The 13,727-nt window shown below is 38.3% G+C and overlaps 1 protein-coding gene across 1 annotated transcript in view; it reads left to right on the top strand.

The window, feature by feature from the left end:
* The window catches only part of sema4c (sema domain, immunoglobulin domain (Ig), transmembrane domain (TM) and short cytoplasmic domain, (semaphorin) 4C), a 92,083-nt gene that overhangs the window by 67,899 nt on the left and 10,457 nt on the right, over positions 1-13,727 (top strand). Inside the window, 1 exon segment of the mRNA XM_052101376.1 lies at positions 2,432-2,645. Coding sequence (XP_051957336.1) covers positions 2,432-2,645 — 214 coding nt within the window.

Below are 13,727 nucleotides of genomic sequence, written 5' to 3' on the forward strand. Positions count from 1 at the left end.
AAAGCCTCAAAAGGTAATTGCAAAAGAAGTTGGATGTTCTCAAAGTGCTGTATCAAAGCACATTAATAGAAAGTTAAGTGGAAGGGAAAAGTGTGGAAGAAAAAGGTGCACAAGCAGCAGGGATGACTGTAGCCTGGAGAGGATTGTCAGGAAAAGGCCATTCAAATGTGTGGGGAGCTTCACAAGGAGTGGACTGAGGCTGGAGTTACTGCATCAAGAGCCACCACACACAGATGGGTCCTGGACATGGGCTTCAAATGTCAAACGTCTTACCTGGGCTAAAGAAAAAAAGAACTGGTCTGTTGCTCAGTGGTCCAAAGTCCTCTTTTCTGATGAGAGCAAATTTTGCATCTCATTTGGAAACCAAGGTCCCAGAGTCTGGAGGAAGAATGGAGAGGCACACAATCCAAGATGCTTGAAGTCCAGTGTGAAGTTTCCACAGTCTGTGTTGGTTTGGGGAGCCATGTCATCGGCTGGTGTTGGTCCACTGTGCTTTATTAAGTCCAGAGTCAACGCAGCCGTCTACCGGACATTTTAGAGCACTTCATGCTTCCTTCAGCAGACAAGCTTTATGGAGATGCTGACTTCATTTTCCAGCAGGACTTGGCACCTGCCCACACTGCCAAAAGTACCAAAACCTGGTTCAATGACCATGGTATTACTGTGCTTGATTGGCCAGCAAACTCGCTTGACCTGAACCCCATAGAGAATCTATGGGGCATTGCCAAGAGAAAGATGAGAGACATGAGACCAAACAATGCAGAAGAGCTGAAGGCCGCTATTGAAGCATCTTGGTCTTCCATAACACCTCAGCAGTGCCACAGGCTGATAGCATCCATGCCACGCCGCATTGAGGCAGTAATTAATGCAAAAGGGGCCCAAACCAAGTACTGAGTACATATGCATGATTATACTTTTCAGAGGGCCGACATTTCTGTATTTAAAATCCTTTTTTATTGATTTCATGTAATATTCTAATTTTCTGAGATTCTGAATTTGGGGTTTTCATAAGCTGTAAGCCATAATCATAAAAATTATATCAAATAAAGGCTTGAAATATCTTACTTTGCTTGTAAAGAGTCTATATAATATATTAGTTTCACCTTTTAAGTTGAATTACTGAAATTAATGAACTTTTGCACAATATTCTAATTTTTCGAGTTTCACCTGTATATATACACTCACTGAGAACTTTATTATGAACACTATGGTCCTCAAAAAGTGCCCTATGTGGTCTTCTGCTGTTGTAGCCCATCCACTTCAAAGGTCAATGTGTTCAAAGGTCAAAGGTCTATTCTGCTCACTGCAATTGTACAGAGTGGTTACCTGAGTTACCATAGCCTTTCTATCAGCTCGAACCTGTCTGGCCATTCTCCGTTGACCTTTATCACCAACAAAGCGTTTCTGTCAGCAGAACTGCCACTCACTGGATGTTTTTACTTTAGAAAATTCTAGAAAATTTGAATTGCACCTGAACTATTTTACGTAGTTGTGAAAATGCGTGACTTGGGCTGTGATTAGTTTCAATAAAAGTGCGCTACATGCAACTCGGTATACTAAAAACTGTCTAAAACATGGAATAGTCTCTAAAGCATGAGAAATTTACAACACAGTAACTTCTAAAACATTGCAAATACTTCATTAATGTCATTATATGCGATTGTTTCTGGAGCTCAGGTTTTCTGGACAGTTTTCTCATGTTGTTTATGTTGATCAGGTCTGGTCTGTTACAGTTTGACACGTTTTTGTCATTTAGCATGTTATTTTCCTAGACTGAAATTATATGCCAATTTAGTCTGAGTAAAATTTACTAAAATTAATAAATAAAAAGGAATAAGTAATCTGAAAAGCTTTTGTGTGAAGATTTCTGATTGTGATTGTGGAAAAAAATAGGCAAAATCTTAACATTTGGAATAGCAATGTCTAAAAAGATGTGGATGCTGTCAGTGATAAGGTTAAAAGTGTTTGACTTTGTTACTTAATAGTGGGCAATCCTTGCTGTTAACACAAATCTTGCAAGTTCTATCCCATGTAATGTTGATCCAGGAACCGGAGATTCAATTAGAACACAAATGCCCTGACAATGAAGCTTTCTTCTGTTACCATTGTGCCCTTAAACAAGGCACATTAATCAACTGGAGGAATTGGCAATTGAAATCCCTATGGTGTATTCTAAGCCATTTTGTATTAAAGTTGCCTAAAAAAAAACACAACTGAATGGCAAACTTTCCAACAAACTTAAAATACTTCACTAATATGAAATGCATGAAATTGTACAATTTGGTTATATAAAAGTCTCTTAAATTCTTATATTAAAAAAATATCTTGCAAATGACACTTTATTAAATAATAGATGTAAAAAATATAAATAAAAAAAACATATATAAACACATTTGAAAAAAGTTCTTTCTTGCTTTTGGTCTTTCCACAGTGTATTACAAACTTTGATAGAGAAAATGGCTACAACAGTTCTCTTCAGCTGCCTGATGCTACACTGAACTTTGCCAAAAAGCATCCACTAATGGAGCTGAAGGCGGAAGCTCGCCCCCTGCTGCTTACTAAAGGGATTAACTTCACCCGCCTCGTTGTGGACAGAGTGAGCTCACTGGACCAAAGATCCTACAGCATGCTCTTCATAGGGACAGGTATGCTTGCATGGATTGGTGAAATGGATAAATTGATGGATGAAGCTTAGCACAGCTAACAACGGCAGCATCTGTTTGTTAAATGGGTTATTTCGGTGATTTACACTGTCCTGTTTGTTCTTGTGTCCTTGTGTCCACCAATAGCTATAGATCAGCTATAGAAGCTATTTTATAAGTGGTAATATTGTATCTAAGTAGTAATGTCACCTCCGCTAATTGGTTCTTGTCAAACAGGAAAGTCAATCATTGAAGCGAAAATGTAAAAGATGTATTTGACCTTGGCACTCTGTAATACACACACTTACACTTAAGTGCATACCGCATCCGTGACTGCCACTGCAATGTGTGTGTGTGTGTGTGTGCATCCAATGAGTTTTATATCTTGTCAGATTGTACACTTTTGCTCTGTTCCAAAACTTAATCATCTGCATACAATGGCAGCTGTTTAAAGGGATAGTTCACCCAAAAATGAAAATGCTCTCATCATTTACTCACCTCACACCATCCCAGATGTGTATGACTTTCTTTCTTCTGATGAACACAAATTAAGGTTTTTAGAAGAATATCTCAGCTCTGGTCCTTTTAATACAAGTGAATGGTGGCCAGAAATCTGGAGGTCCAAAAAGCACATACAAGTAGCATAACATTAATCCATAAGACTTCAGTGGTTAAATCCATATCTTAAAAAGCAATATGATAAGTGTGGGTGAGAAAATAGATCAATATTTATGTCCTTTTTACTATAAATCGCCATATGTGACTTTCTGATGTGAAAGTTGAGATTTATTTATTTATTCATATTGCATTTGAAGCTATGGATTTAACCACTGGAGTCATATGGATTACTTTGATGCTGCTTTTATCTGCTTTTTGGATTTCTGGCCACCATTCCCTTTGCATTGAAAGTGAAAGAGAGACACAGCTGTGCTATTCTTCTAAAAAAAATTGTTTAGCTGAAGAAAGAAAGTCATACACATCTGCGATAGCATGAGTGTGAGAAAATTTTTGGGTGAACTATCCCTTTAAAGGAGCAGTGTGTAAGATTCAGAAACCCTTGTAATTAATGACACATGTGGCCGTTAAGTGAACTGCAGCATCTAGCTGTTGCATCTACCACACTCCATAGGGACTCGAGCATGGACCAAAACAATGACGTAACGCACAAAGAGGCAGAACGTGCTTCACTGGCATCATGCTAACAGATGAGGTAGCATAATTCAAATGACACATTTATGATTGTTTTACTAAAACTTTGAGACTGCATATTATATTTGACTCTCCAGTGCTGGAACAGGGCTAAAACAAAGTGTGGATATAGGTCTGACTATGCAAGACTGTAGTTTGATGTAATCACTTTTCTTGGCATGATACACTGACTGCATTTATAGGAAAGCCTATGTTGGCGTTCAATAGCTGTTAGCTAAATTTGGTGGATGATGACAGTAGCAGTTTATAAAATAGACTGTACATTATAAATATGTTGACACAATTCGGTATTGAATTGTCTTTTTGATATATTGATGCGCTATTGTTTTATAATAATAGAATGTACATATTTTCTGTATACCCAAGTTACGTTACACTAATGAATGGAGCTTTTTGACTTGACCACTTGACTTGACTTGACTTGACTTGACTTTTTGCATTATCTAGAACATTGTCTAGCATTCATTTCATGTGTTATTGTAGATGACCTTGCTGAATAATTAGAGATTAACATTAACATAGCTTTCAATTAACCTGACTTTTAGTATAAATAGAAGATCGTTGAAATTATTTGAAAGTTACGAAGCAAGGTAGCTTGCAATTCATCAGCGTTAGCAGGCAAGATCAAGTAAGCTAAAATTACACGGATCAATCCTTATGGCACTATATTTCACATGCTTTGCAGTTATGTAAGTTTACCTGTCCAGTGAGAAGAACGCCAATTCAGGGTCGGCTTTGATCTCCAAAACCGAACGAAGGTCCCTCCAGGAATCAAATGCCCTGCCGATGTTCACTCTAGTTTTCGCTCTACCACGATCACGTATCCGCTTAGCCAGACGGGATTCAGTAGATACATTTTTTTTGGCTTACTCTGAGTTTGTGTAGGAGTTGGTGTTGTGCTGGGAGCTGGCCGTTTGATGGATACCATCTTTAAGATAACGTTACCTAGTGTTGCAGACTGCTGTCATCTGTAGCTGTTGAATAGCGGAAGATATGGAGTGGTGATGGTGTAGTGGTCTAAGCACATAACTGGCAATCTGGTAATCAGAAGGAGCCCCACGGCCACCACCATTGTGTCCTTGAGTAAGGCACTTAACTCCAGGTTGCTCTGGGGGGATTGTCCCTGTAATAAGTGCACTGTAAGTCGCTTTGGATAAAAGTGTCTGCTAAATGCATAAATGTAGAATGTAAATGGAAGATAAGCTATTACTGTCTGAGGCAAGTCTCGGGAACATGCATAAACGGCTCTTTGGATTTTCCCGGCAACAGCGACCCGCTCCCTTCTCATGAAAATCAGTGTACAGGCTTTAATAGGCAACCTAGGAAGTCCGGGAAGGGCTCATTTATTAAGATGCATTACAAGCCGTTCACACATTGGCAAAAAAAGGTGAACATTACATGAAAATTGTTACATATTGCACCTTCAAGGCATCAAACATGTGAAAAAAACAAAGTGAATTAGAAATCCAAAAAGTCAGATGAGGCAAATATATATATATATATATATATATATATATATATATATATATATATATATATATATATATACATATATATACACACACACACACACACACACTGTCGGCCAAAAGTTTGTAATTTTTGCTCCTATGGAAAGAAATTGGTACTTTTATTCACCAAAGTGGCATTCAACTGATCATAATGTATAGTCAGGACATTAATAATGTGAAAAATTACTATTACAATTTGATATAAATGTTCAGAACTTCTTAAACATCTTCAAAGAGTTCTCATCAAAAAATCCACCACGTGCATCAATGACAGCTTTGCAGATACTCAGGTGGCATTTCACTCCACTCTTCCTGTAGCACTTGCCATAGATGCAGCTGTCTTGTCGGATAATTCTCAAGCACCTTATGGGGCTTTTCCACTGCACTATACAACTCAACTCAACTCAACTCAACTCTGCTTGTTTTTGGGGGCTTTCCCACTGTGGATATTACCTGGTACCTGATACCACCTTGGTCGAGTCGATACTAAATGTGATGTCAAAATCCTGCAGATCACTGATTGGTCAGGGAGAATCGTCATTAGCAGCCACCTAGTTTTAAAGTTAGAAACAGCGATAGCTGTATCATTGGTTCACGTGACTTTCGAATTGTGAAAAAAGAAATGGCTGTGCGCAAAACCACGCCGTGGTCAATAAACGAGGTGCAGACGGTCCACTCGTCAAAAGTCACTCAGGAAGTGTATCAGCTGTTGGCCGCACACGGCTACCACCAGACCTACCAACAGTGTAGGGAAAAGTTAAAAACACTTAAAAGTAAATTCAGAACCATCAAGGAAAAGTGGAAGTGGTTCGACCAAATGGACGCCATCTAAACCGGTGAGCAATGGGAGGGAGAGTGCCCTGGACTGACATTGATCCACGATGGAGGATGGTAAGCTTTGTTATGTTAACTCTATACTCTGCTTGAAAGCTTCACTTTATTTAGTTGACAGCTACTGGAAGCTTGCTTCTAAAACAACCAGGCCAATTTAACTGTTACACTTGTGTAAAATCACCATGCAACAACTGCTTTATGCAGCACAATGAGCTTGTAGCTAACAGCTTGCGGTTGTGTTATTGTTTTGGTCAGTTTGTGTCGTGTTTATGATGATGTCACGGCAGTAGAGTCGGCGCAACTATGACAATCAACCTATAATCCCACCCACGTAGAGATGGCACTAAACTGCAGTGGAAATGCAAGTAACATGCAGTGGAAAATTGCCATTACAGTCTAGCTGATCCCACAAAATCTCAATGGGGTTAAGCTCCATAACACTCTTTTGCAATAATCTGTCATCCAATGGCTGTATTTATTTGCCCACTCTAACATTTACTTTTTGTTTTTCTGTTACAAAAGTGACTTTTTCATTGCAATTCTTCCCATAAGGCCTGCAACCCTGAGTCTTCTCTTTACTGTTGTACATGAAACTGGTGTAGAGCAGGTTGAATTAAATGAAGCTGTCAGCTGAGGACATGTGAGGCATCTATTTCTCAAACTACAGACTCTGACATACTTATCCTCTTGTTTAGTCGTACATCTGGCCTTCCACATCTCTTTCTGTCCTTGTTAGAGTCAGTTGTCCTTTGTCTTTGAAGACTGTAGTATATACCTCTGTATGAAATCTTCAGTTTTTTTGGCAATTTCAAGCATTGTGTATCCTTCATTCCTCACAACAATGATTGACTGATGAGTTTGTAGAGAAAGCTGTTTCTTTTTTTGCCATTTTTGTCCTAATATTGACCTGAAGACATGCCAGTCTATAGCATATTCCCAGATAGCAATAAGTCGGCGGTCCGCTGGCGGTGCGCCGGCGGCAGTAGAAGCGGCAGAATGGCGATATCGCAAACACGTTTGACGGCGGTCCGTCGGAGGCAAAAGCTTTTTTCGATGCTATGTATATCTGTACACATGCATATATATATGTGTATATATATATATATATATATATATATATATATATATATATTATAGCATGCAGTTTATCAAGAATAATGATTGATCAAACCAGACAAATTTCCATTTGGCGTTTTAATTCCACATTTCAAAGTACAGTAACTGTCATTGAAACAAGATGTCAGATCACTGAAATATAAATAACAGAAAAATACAAACATTATATATACACACACACATAAAAGAACATGCAGGTTTCCTATTTCTTTTTTTTTTTTTTAAACACTATTGTAACACTTACAATAATTGTTAATAATATAAAGAGGTCAGCTCTGGGATGAAAAGAATTACCAGTAAACACAAGCAATGAGGATATTTGGTACCAAAGAAAGTGCAGGATACCAAATAAATTGAGGTATAACATCATATTTACAAGTCATTTCTAACAATAGGTTAAGTGGTAATAATTTAGAGTAAAGCTCTGGAGTAGAATATACCATTATAACTGCAATGCTGACCTGTGGCACAAGGATTTACAAGCTATATGTAACAATAGAATAACAGTTAAGCACTGTGATAGAATGAAAGTATAATTTTTGGTACTAGTTAATGTGCAATATCAAGTATCAGAGGTATGAAATAGGATTTACAAACTATAATAGAATCGTTAAGCACTGACGGAATGAAATAAGCCAATACTAAAGTCACGGTAAGTAGAATATTTGATACCAGATAATGTGCAAATATCAAGTATTAGATGTATAATCTAGGACTTACAAGCTATATTTAAAAATAGAATAGTTAAGCACTGTAACAATGAAATAAGCAGCAAATTGTATATGAAATAATTGAGATCTTTGGTATCAAGGAATGTGCAGGATAACAGGTATAATATAAATTTTGACATTCAACTTACACATGATAACAAGTGGGAATAAATATAATTAACAGCAGAAAATCTGGCTGTAGAGAACACAACCAATCAGAATGTCTGGAGAGGTTGGGGACTGCGTGGCGTAGTGGGCTAAGAATCACCGGTTTTCCCCGACCTCCAGAATGAGGCAGTGCAAATTAGCATATCTTCAGTGATTCCTCGTGCGCCTGTATAAAAGGACAAACCATCCCATATTCATCCAAGGAGCTGCCCTCAAAGCAGGGTCAAGAGAAAAAAAAAAAAAAAAAAGAGCAATTTCCACAGTGAACAGTGTGGATTGGGTGAGTGTAGTCTGACACTTTTAGCAGGCTTTTTAGGGGTCTTGATGTTACTGACTGCAGGATAAAGAAAGGGTTCCAGTTGTCAGTGATGCTGGGGTGTCAGTAGTCAGCCTAGGTTTAAGGGGTCGGCTGTGGGTCCCTCTCAGCTGTGCAGGCCTTTTCCACCTTCATGTTCAGATGCTCCTTTCAGGTAGCGTTAACCTGGATCGCCTCATCAGTGGCATCCTGTGTTGCCGGGTTCTTCGGATGGCTCCTGTAGAAAATAAAGATCTGTCATTCCATTTGAATGGCATAAGGTCATACACATCTACTTAAATATAAAAAAATATCCAACTTACTTTGAACAGTGGTCTTCAGGAACATGTCTCTAAAACATGCTTTATCCCCTACACCAGTCCAGGTTGTATTGATGGAAAGGTGATTAGAGAAGATACTCTGAAGCATTAGCCACACGGTTGTCTTTAGGTCCCTCCCACATTTGATTGCCAAAAACCGAAGCTGAAAATACAAAAAAAACATATTACAAATTACATTTCTCTGAAGCTTCTCATAAATTTAAAATGTGACAGGCTGTGGATTCAGACTGTAGAATATGCAGTGTCACGATCTTAATTGTACTTTTTAGATTACCCTATACCGTTATAAACGAAATCGGCACACTTACAAATCGTTGCTGGAGCTCTTTATCCTGCCTCAAACTGTTGTCAAGCAACGCCAAATCTTCCTGGGTGTCTAGGGGAGTAACAGATCCCTGGCAGGGATAACTCTCCAACAGACACATTGGCACTGAAGCGTTGCAGCATAGCATTTTGTCGATCCATGCTACGCACAACATCGCCAAATTCCAAGGCGTCGCAGCATTAGGGTTTGATCTGCACCTACAGGGGTTCCCAGAATAAAAGAATAAAGTAGTCAGTCCTGGTCCTTCAACTACTAAACTATGACATTTATATCTAGGTCTACTACATGTACAGGTGGCCCCAGTGGGAATTAAACCAACAACCACAGGTGTTGTTTGCAAGTTATACCTGATTGCCCAGTGCTTGAGCAAATGTCTTCAACATTGTCCCAACTTGCTTCACCTGCTCTTGAAGTGAGCAGCTGTCATCTGGGAAGTAACAATATATTGATTAGCAATACACTAAATATAATAGTAATATAATATAACCACAATTATCATACCAGTAACTTTCCCTGTAATTTCTATCCACAGTATGTTATGCATGGCATACAAGTTCATAATGAAGAACCCTTATGATAACATCAATTTCATTTTTTTTCTTTGAAGCAGAATATTTGTTTGTAAAAGGGAGGAAAAAGAAAATGAAATATTGGTATACAGATTTTGGTTGATATATCATACTGTACAGTGAAATGTGCTATTGTTATATCCCTACTCACCTGAAGGGCCGGATAGATCAGGCAAATCTCCAGTCAGGCCTTTGTAGAGTGTGTGCTCCTTTTGAATAAAACTTTCATTTGTGGGAAGTTGCATATCCACAGGTATTTTAATTCAAACATGCAACATATTGTAATAAATCTACAATATTCAGCCTTTACCTTACACCCTCGGTTGTTGCTCTACACTTTTATTATATTAAATACTTATTTATATAGCTTGCTCACTGTATAATCATGATAGCCTAATACTTATAACACAAGATTGCATCTTAAGCGAATGACTGAGTTGAAAACTTGAATAAGAACGCATTTTACACAGAGGGACCAGCTAGGAAACTTACCTGCCTACAATAACTGTTTTCATTTGATTTGAGTTACATTAAACATGAATAACCTTAGCCGAGTCCCCAGGAACATCGGGCTATTAAAGTAACAAGCCTATAACTGCGGTCTTATTAATTCTAGCTTCACCATACACTCAAACTGTGAGGTTTATCTGCTTTTACTTACATTGCTCTGTACATAATATACTGTTTTTGTTCTTTATATACAGATTGTATTAGATTTGCACTCACGTGTGTGTATGTGGGTATGTATGAAGGTGAGTGTATATGCGTATATGTATAATTATTTATTTTGTGTTCTTTTTGTTTTTAATTACCTATGTCTTGCTGCTGTTTTTTGGTATTGTTTGTATTGTTGTTGACTGGTAGCTCCTGTCACCTAGACAAATTCCTTGTATGTGTAAGCATACTTGGCAATAAAGCTGATTCTGATTCTGATTTTCTCATGGACCTGTAACACAATGCCCTGACAGTGACTTCACTGGTGTCCTGATCTTTATTAGAAACTGAGAGGAGACCAAGTTAATATAATTGATATCACAATTATCACAAAAATTAACAAATAGTCTGATTTAAAACTAAGAAAAAACAAGCTTCTATACTAACGTTACATTAAAAATGAACACGTGGCGAACTAGCTTAGCCGCTATCTGCCGGCACACCACATTAGATTAAAATACTTACCCTTGTAGTTGTGCAGATAACTCGATATGTAGAGTTTAAAGCCCTTGTCCCTCTTGCTTGTCGGAGCAGGGGACCAGGCATCAACAATGCGATGAACATCAGCTGACGCCAGTATTTTCGGAATATTCTGGAGACATCGAGTAAAAAGACATTTTGGGCGTAGCGCCAAGTAAACCGGAAACAGATATGGCGACAGCGGAACTTCACAGTTCAGTCTTTGTCATGTGTTTTAGCAATACATTTTTAACATTTATAATGCGTTTAGATTTTTTTTATTGCCTTTACAGGGACTTTAACACTTTCCTAAACATTTGTACAGGTCATAATTGCAAAACCTGTAAAAGGTATAATAAATAAAAAAATCGAGGTTGGAAAAAATGTAGACATAAACTAAATTTCTGCGCAACTGTGAAACCAGAAGATAATTTCTCTTTTTCATTGAGTTTATCCTTCACGTCAAAACAGGGATTTTCATGTTTATGATAGATATCACCATGGTTGCAAATTAATAAAAAATAATTAAAGTATACCCGATATTTTGGCCATGTTGCAGATGTCTTTCACTGTTCACTGATACAGGCATTGGTGAAAAGTCTAACTTCATCAATTTATTCTGCTAAATTGTTCATACCCTGTATTAAATATCTATTTTAAAACCTAATCAGAAAGATATTTATTGCCAAGCAAGTTTTACAAAAAGGAATTATTTTTGGTTTATTGCATGTCTCAATGTGCATCAATCAAAGAAATGTAAACAATTTTCACCTGTGCATAAATAATTCAATATATTTTACATATATTACTGTATAATCGCTTCAGAGTTTCAAAGTAATTTAAATATCTTTTCCTAAACCTTACCTTATCATGGAATCAAGAGTCAAGAATCTGTTATAAACCCTAATGGCTTTGGAGCAAAAATAATAATAGCCAACATGGCTGGTCGATTTTGAGAGTCTAAGCTGTCCTTGTAGGCTATTTCAAAGCGGCTTGCCGCCGGCCGCATGATCGATTGCCGCGAGGCAACCGCCAGAGAAAATGAAGCTGGCGACCCGCCGTCTGACCGCCAGCGGCATCTCGCAAGAAATGGGAGTGACGAATTCGGCGGCAAACGCTTCATCCCCGCCAGTGGGACGCACCTATAGCCGACAGCTTGGGGACGGCGGCAAAAAGAAGCCGTGCGGACATTTTTTGCTATCTGGGTTGTGGCAACTCAATCTCAAAAACAAACACAAAGACAATATATCAATGTTTGATATAATGACAAGTTATTTTCGAGTACCAAATTAGCAATTTAGCATGATTACTCAAGGATAAGGTGTTGGAGTGATTGCTGCTGGAAATGGGGCCTGCCTAGATTTTATAAAAATGACTATTTTCAGGGGGCCTGGGTTGCTCAACAAGTATTGATGCTGACTACCACCCCTGGAGTCACAAATTCGAATCCAGGGTATGCTGAGTGACTCTTGCCAAGTCTCCTAAGCAACCAAATTGGCCTAGTTGCTAGGGAGGGTAGAGTCACATGGGTTTGCGATTAGGGGTTCTCACTCTCAATGGGGCACGGAGTAAGTTGTGCGTGGATCGCAGAGAGTAGCATGAGCCTCCCGTGCTGTGATTCTCTGCGGTGTCAAGCAGGGCGAGCCACGTGATAAGATGCGTGGATTGACTGTCTCAGAAGCGGAGGCAACTGAGCACTTGTCCTCCACCACCCAGACTGATGTGAGTAACAGCGCCACCACGAGAACCTACTAAGTAGTGTGGAAAAACTAGAAATCAACTTATATTGCACTCATTCATTTTACTATTGAAAGCTATTTATAGAAAATAGATTAGTGCGATTAAAAATGTATTATTTTACCCAATTTTGTTTGTGCTATGTATTTTTATGCATATTGGAGTATCGTGTTGTTAATGCGTCACATCTCTATTGTAATACATTTTGAGTTGAATCTTCTGTGCCAAACGTTTTTATTAACCGATGCACCCTAGGTGAATGAAGCCTGTGTTTATACCACACATGCTGTCAATTTAAAATTAGTCAGTTGACGATGGTGTCACGGATGGTTGCCAACTCTCGGGCAGAAGACACATCAGTAGGCAAGTCTTGTATAAAAACAGTGTACTTTTGAACAATCTTGGAGAGATGGATTTCAAAGTTTACCATTTTTAATGTTAGTGAAAATTTTTTTAGATAGCGACTGCGTCCGAAAGCTGTAAATGCTCCCTTCGGAAGCTGTATGTATTGGTAGGATAAAAACTGTTCTGAGACAATTTTTTTTTAGAGTTACATTTATTCAAAAACGCTGTTGGTTTAGCCATTAAGTGATTAGGTAGCACAGTGCAGCAGTTTAACTGTCTAAGCTTTTAATTGCAGCCAGTAACATAGCTAGCTATAATCTCTTCTAGTAAAGAGCATCACATCCAAACCCCACCCATGATTAGTTTTAACCAATCATTAATGCTCTTCTACTTGCCGAGTTCTCCTTGGTCAAGAATTTCAGGCATGTGCATGAACAGGGGAAATATCACCAAACTAACACCTTAGCAGAACAAAAATGGCACTGCATTTTGTTATAATTTTAGGCAAACCAAAAAAAGCATGTGCTCCCAGTATGTTTAAATACGCCTTACTTTCTGAAGCAGTCTTAAGCCCCAAGTATACTTCGGTTTTGATGCGATTGTTTAGCATCTGCATACAGTAGAACGCTAGCCTTACAAAGTAAACTGTGCGCACATACACAGGAGGTTGGCGCATGCACACTTTGACTGCTATGAGATACTAGACTATTTCTTTTCAGGAATTTAGACCCATAAAGATGTCTTTATATTCC

This window comes from Xyrauchen texanus, chromosome 3 (assembly GCF_025860055.1).
Source record: "Xyrauchen texanus isolate HMW12.3.18 chromosome 3, RBS_HiC_50CHRs, whole genome shotgun sequence".
NCBI classification, from domain to species: domain Eukaryota; kingdom Metazoa; phylum Chordata; class Actinopteri; order Cypriniformes; family Catostomidae; genus Xyrauchen; species Xyrauchen texanus.